The 6310-nt window shown below is 30.0% G+C and overlaps 1 protein-coding gene across 1 annotated transcript; it reads left to right on the top strand.

The window, feature by feature from the left end:
- The first annotated feature begins 702 nt into the window (after positions 1-702).
- Positions 703-5405, top strand: LOC145167091 (amino acid transporter AVT1I-like). The gene is made up of 3 exons (XM_079086182.1): positions 703-1011; positions 2966-3573; positions 4516-5405. The coding sequence occupies exons 1-3, from the start codon at positions 849-851 to the stop codon at positions 5029-5031; spliced, it is 1287 nt and encodes a 428-aa protein (XP_078942308.1). The 5' UTR covers positions 703-848; the 3' UTR covers positions 5032-5405.
- Positions 5406-6310: the final 905 nt, after the last annotated feature.

The raw sequence follows: 6310 nt of genomic DNA, 5'->3' as shown, positions 1-6310 counted from the left end.
TAAGGACGGTCCGAGTGTAAAAAAATTGTTAGGGACCAAACACACAATTTTGACCAAACCATAGGGACAATTTCAATAATTTGTTCTTTCAATTTTTCAAAAGTTTAACTAAAAGTGCAAATCTATCTAAACCATAGGGACCAAAACTGTAATTTACTGTTATAAAAAAGTTAACATAAATCAAATTATTAAAGATAATGAATATCTAAAATTTAACCACTATTGCACCAACAAACATTTTTGACTAAAAACCACATATTTTTAACAATAACCTAAATTATTTCTGCAATTTTTAGTTCTTTCTGTCTTTCTCTGAATTCATTATTTCTTCTTTCTTCTTTTTAGTTTTTCATTAAAAAAAATTAATTTTATATCATTTTAATATGTATAGAACACTAACAAAAAGTTTGATGAAAAAAAATAACAGTAAGTTTATTATAACTAATTTAGGAAAATTGTCATGTTCATAAATATCCTTATTCCATACCAATTTAACACAAACAACTCTACACCAAAATCTAAACAATTTACTAGACCAAATATATTATATCCCAATAAAAGACAACAATGTTTATCTAAATAATATAATATCATTCAACCAAAACACATACAAATGTTTTTTCTTGGATTGGGGTTGGGCCCAAAGATAAAGTAACGGAGGACACACCACCAACGCATACATATGAATACATGATGAAGACGACAAACGCCATAACACAAACATGCGCCACCTTCAGTCCTTCACCAGTATATAAAACTCCATAACCTTCCAATTCAATTATCTCTGCATGTTCGCTTTTTCTCTGCCAAATTCCTTTCTCTCTTTCTCTCTGTGGATCTGAAATCTGATGGAAGGCCAAAAGCAGGAAGAATATTCGGTTACAATACCTCTACTACTTGCCAGTGACAAGGAAACAAAGGCGGAGGACCACCAAATCGCCGCCGCCGCCGCCACCACCGGAACTTCCTCCTTCTTCAACACATGTTTCAACGGTCTCAATGCTCTATCAGGTTACTCTCGAGTTCCCCTTTTAATTTATCGATTTTAGTTGTACGACTGATTAGGTCATGGAATTTGAAGGCGGCGGTGATTTTGACCAAAATAGAGGTCAAACCCGTCGCCGGATTTCAAATTCTATCACCGGAAACTACGCCGGAAGGAATTATCGATCGGTTTGGATAACGGAAGTTTTCAAATTGAAAACGATTAGATTTATAAGATATTGATGAAATTACGTGATTTTCACCGAAATTTGGGCTGGATTTAGTTGTTTATGTTGTGGTTCTACCTTTAATTTCTCAAAACTATTATAAACTTTTTCCATGCAACATACTAGACGTTAAATTTACAGTTAAAATCAACCAATTTTTACCATAGAATATTCCATTAATTCCCACATAACAGATGAACTATAAGAACAAGGGTCAACAATATTCGATATGAAATTAAGAATTAAAATGTTAGATTTCTTTTTGGAATACTCTCTTATTTGGGAAAATGAATCATGGTACAATTAACTTTTCAGCTACATATGTTTAATTCCAAAGCTTACAATAAATATCATGTTTCATTAATTTAGAAAAAAATGATAAACTATTTGCAACCATAAGACATTAACTTTTTAGCTATATATGTTTGATTCCAAAGCTTAAAATAAATATCATATTTCATTAATTTAGGAAAATATGTAAACTACTTGCAACCATAAGATATTAACTTTTTTGCTACATATGTTTGATTCCAAAGTTTACAATAAATATCATATTTCATTAATTTAGAAAAAATTGCAAGCATAAGATATATATTAATATTGTTGGTATTCCCTTATATGGTAATGAATCAAAGGTCATGATTCAAATTAGGGGTGAGCGCGGTGCGGTTCGGTGCGGTTATTAGTCAAAACCTCACCACTAACCGCAAATGTGGTTAATCCATTTTCAAAACCGCTTGGTGCGGTTATTTTTGCGGTGCGGTTAGGCGGTTATTTTTGCGGTGCGGTTTTGTTTTTTCTGTGTTGCGCTTATTAACCGCATGGATTTGGTGTGGTTATTTTGTGTGGTTTTTAACCACAGTTTGGAGCTCAAACGGATTTAAGAGTTCAAACATATTACTTGTAATAATAAAAAAAAACCATAAGATATAAGACAATTAACTTAAATCACAAACAACTAATATCTTAAAAACGTCAAATCAATAGTAATTAACAATAAATATCTTAAAATTGTCTAATTTCATCATTTTCAAAGTTAAACATCACAAAAAAACCAACACTTTTGTCTTCTAGTATTTTATTAATCTTTCATCCATGAAACTTGTCTTATTTTTAATATTTAATATATTAATAATTAATAAAAAAATTGTATATAATATATGCGGTGCGGTGCGGTTTTTTTGCGGTTTTTTGAAAACTAATAACCGCACCGCACCGCAAATTTACGGTTTTTGAAAAACAGAAAACATCACCATCGGTTTTTATTGCGGTTGCGGTTAATCAGTTGCGGTTTATGCGGTTTTTGCGGTTAATTTTAGTTGCGGTGCGGTTTTTGCTCATCCCTAATTCAAATGATTCAATTTGGCAAGAGTTTTACCTTTTATCAAGAAATTGTAAAAAAAAAATCAATAGCATCAACTTTTAGTTTTTATTATATATATATATATATATATATATATATATATATATATATATATATATATATATATATATATATATATATAAAATCAAAAAGCTATTTCAATAGCTTTTGGATTTTGGTTTTATAAATCTCTAAAAAAGCTCTAGATACATAAAATCAAAAACCAAAAGCTACTTGAAATAACTTTTTGATTATAATTAAGACAGGATAAAAAAAAATCAATCATTTTAATTTATTTTAGACAATAGTATATTTTTAGAATCAACGTTTAATCATTTCGTCACAACTTTACAATCAGACTACATTTCATTTCATAATTGTATTTTCGTAGGAGTTGGAATTCTATCAGTCCCATATGCATTAGCATCTGGAGGGTGGTTGAGTTTGCTACTGCTATTCACAATAGCAATCTCAACCTTTTACACAGGATTACTGATCCAACGATGCATGGACACAGACCCCACAATAAAATCATACCCCGACATCGGCCACAGAGCATTCGGTAAAACCGGTAGAATCATCGTATCAGTAACCATGAACATCGAACTCTACTTAGTCGCCACTGGCTTCCTAATTCTAGAAGGAGATAATTTAAGCAATTTATTACCCGAAATGGGGTTAGAGTTTTATGGGATTAATGTAAGTGGGAAGAAAAGCTTTGTTGTTATTGTTGCAGCAATTATTCTTCCAACAATTTGGTTGAATAGTATGAGCATTCTTTCGTATATATCAGCAAGTGGGGTTTTGGCTTCTTTGATTATTCTAGGATCGATTTTGTGGGTTGGTGAGTTTGATGGAGTTGGGTTTGAGGAAAAGGGTAAAATGGTAAATTGGAAAGGAATGCCTTCGGCTATTAGTTTGTATGCGTTTTGCTATTGCGCTCATCCGGTTTTTCCTACTTTGTATACTTCCATGAGAGACCAACGTCAGTTCAAAAAGGTACGTTAATTTTAGTATAAAGTCATGGATTAAAGAATAAATTACACATTTCGTCCCTGTGATGTATCTTTTGTTTTTGATTTGGTCCAAAGAGAATTTGTTACTTTTTTAGTCCTTCCCACTCACTTAAAAACATGTAAAAGAAAGCTATTTGCCTCTTATTTTAATATGTTTAGTGTTATTATTAGGTTAATTTCATAAATAGATAACAATCTATTTGCTATTTTATAAAACATCAATCCTTATAAAATTATACCATAAATATATTACAAATTATTTATTTCTGTTCATAAAATAATATTAAAAATCAAAATAATATAAATTTTTTAGTTGTTTACCTATTTATAGTATTTTTTTTAAAACAATTATGTTTTATGAAAAAAAAAATAGTTTGTTACTCATTTAAGATATTAACATTCATTATTATTAAATTTCGTGTCAATCTAACCGTAACCTCACCCTACCCTTTCTTTTTCCCTTCAACCATAACTCCAACCAAAGTATCATACTAGGGCAAAATAGTCATTTTACTGTATTGTTTGATTTTTCAGATTTTGTACGAAAACAACATGAATATTTAACGACGAAAAAATAGCAACAAATTTTATTTTTGAACCAAATTGAAAACAAATGGTATTGTATACCACAAGGACCAAATTTGTAATTTATCCTAAATTAATTATTTTCCTAGCTAGAATGCAAAAATATTACAAGAGTTTCAATTCCAATATTAGCTTAGTATAATCTAATTTACATCTCATATTTACATTTTACATGTTATTGCAAATCAAGATTAATATATTGCAAATCAAGATTAATATCTCACATTATTCTTCCAAGACATAACAATATGCACCATATTAGGGTTTTTGAAAAAAAAATAATAATAACTATTTTAAAAATTATTATAATAATATATATTTTTTTGTTCTTTAAATGTAGGTTTTACTACTATGTTTCATCTTTTGCACGATTACTTACTCCTCAATGGCAATTTTGGGTTACCTTATGTTTGGTTCAAATCTAAACTCACAAATCACATTAAACCTCCCCACCCACAAATTAAGTTCAAGAATCGCCATTTGTACAACTCTCGTAAACCCAATTGCAAAATACGCACTCATGGTGACACCAATCGTCGACACTCTCGAAGAACGATTTCTATCTTTTTACAACACGAGAAAATTCAGCCTCTTGATTCGAACATCACTGGTAATAAGCACAGTAATCGTCGCCCTGTCTCTCCCGTTCTTCGGATACTTGATGTCACTGGTCGGAGCTTTTTTAAGTGTCACAGCGTCGATTATACTCCCGTGTTTGTGTTACTTGAAGATTTCAGGGAGTTACCGGAGATTTGGATTTGAGTCGGTGGGTATTGGATTTATTGTGGTGATTGGGGTTGTGGTGGCGGTTGTTGGGACTTACACGGCGGTGGTGGATATAGTGAGGGAGATGTGATTTTGATAGGTGGGGGATATTATTCGATTCTTTTAAAGAAGTTTCTTTATGGCATTTCGTCGAATAGTTTGTGGGCATCAACGATAGTTTTCCAGTTGAAGTGGAAGTATTAGAGTGTAGAATTACAACGGAAAAACATTGGTTATTGAAGAATAGGAAGATGATAGCGAATCACAGATGCAGGTGGTATTTGGATCGGGAGAAGTTACGGTGGTCAACGACGGTCAACGGTGTGGTCTCAGTAACGTGCATCGTCGGAAACCTAATTCTATTGTTTTGTGCTATCTGTTTCAATTTTTTTTGGTTTATACTTTGTTGGTTATTAATGCACTGAGACTTAATTAAAAAAATAAATTAAATATAAAGGTTAAAATATTTAAAAACTAATAAAATAAAAAAAGAAATAAATTATTATAATGAAAAATGTTTTTTATATTTTAAATTTAAATAAAAAAAATGTTAATGAACTTTATATTTTGAAATTTTGAAATTAAAAGATAAATTTAATAATAAAACTGATATTCATATTACTACATTTATTACGATTATTACATTAAAATATTATATGAAGTTTAATAAAATAGAAAACTCATAAAATGAAATATAGAAAAAAAAATTAATTCAAAATAACCCTCAAATAACATTTGAAAAATTAAATGAAACTGTAACAAATGACAAATAAAAATATTCATTTATTAGAGATGATGTAGTAGATATGGTGTTTAAATGGTCATATCCAAAGGTTACAGATTAAATGGTCATATCCAAAGGTTACAGATATTCTAAAAAAATAAATGTTAGGTTAAGATTTGTAAGCTTTTTAAAAATCTTTAATATTAACACTAATATTTATCAAACAAAATATAAATTGCTCAACCTAGACCGAATAATTTGTATGAAAGAAAATTATACGAGTAATTATTTTATGTTTTACATAGAAGTCAACTACAACTGTTTAGGTTTGTGACTTTTGTCAAAAGCCAAAATAAAAAACGGGCTTAAAAGCTTGTCTTATGTGCTGTATTTTTTGAATAAGAAAATACTATTTGGCAATTGACATCCAGTTCAAATCAAAATGGAAATGGTTTTTGCAAACTTTAAAAAGTGCAAACGACAATAAACTCCGTGATAAATTTGATTTAGGCTTTAAGTTTGCAACTTTGACCACCTTAGACGGAAAACGACAAGGTAGTAATTTAATTTTTTTTTAGAACCGACAAATATTATAAGGGACCACCACCTAGCAAGATGGGCCCAGAAAAAAAGAATTACAATTAAG

The sequence above is a fragment of the Lactuca virosa genome, chromosome 3 (assembly GCF_052849685.1).
Source record: "Lactuca virosa cultivar CGN04683 chromosome 3, Lactuca_virosa_CGN04683_v6, whole genome shotgun sequence".
Lineage (NCBI taxonomy): Eukaryota > Viridiplantae > Streptophyta > Magnoliopsida > Asterales > Asteraceae > Lactuca > Lactuca virosa.
Note: the sequence above shows the minus strand (reverse complement) of the source record. Positions and strands in the feature narration are given on the sequence as shown.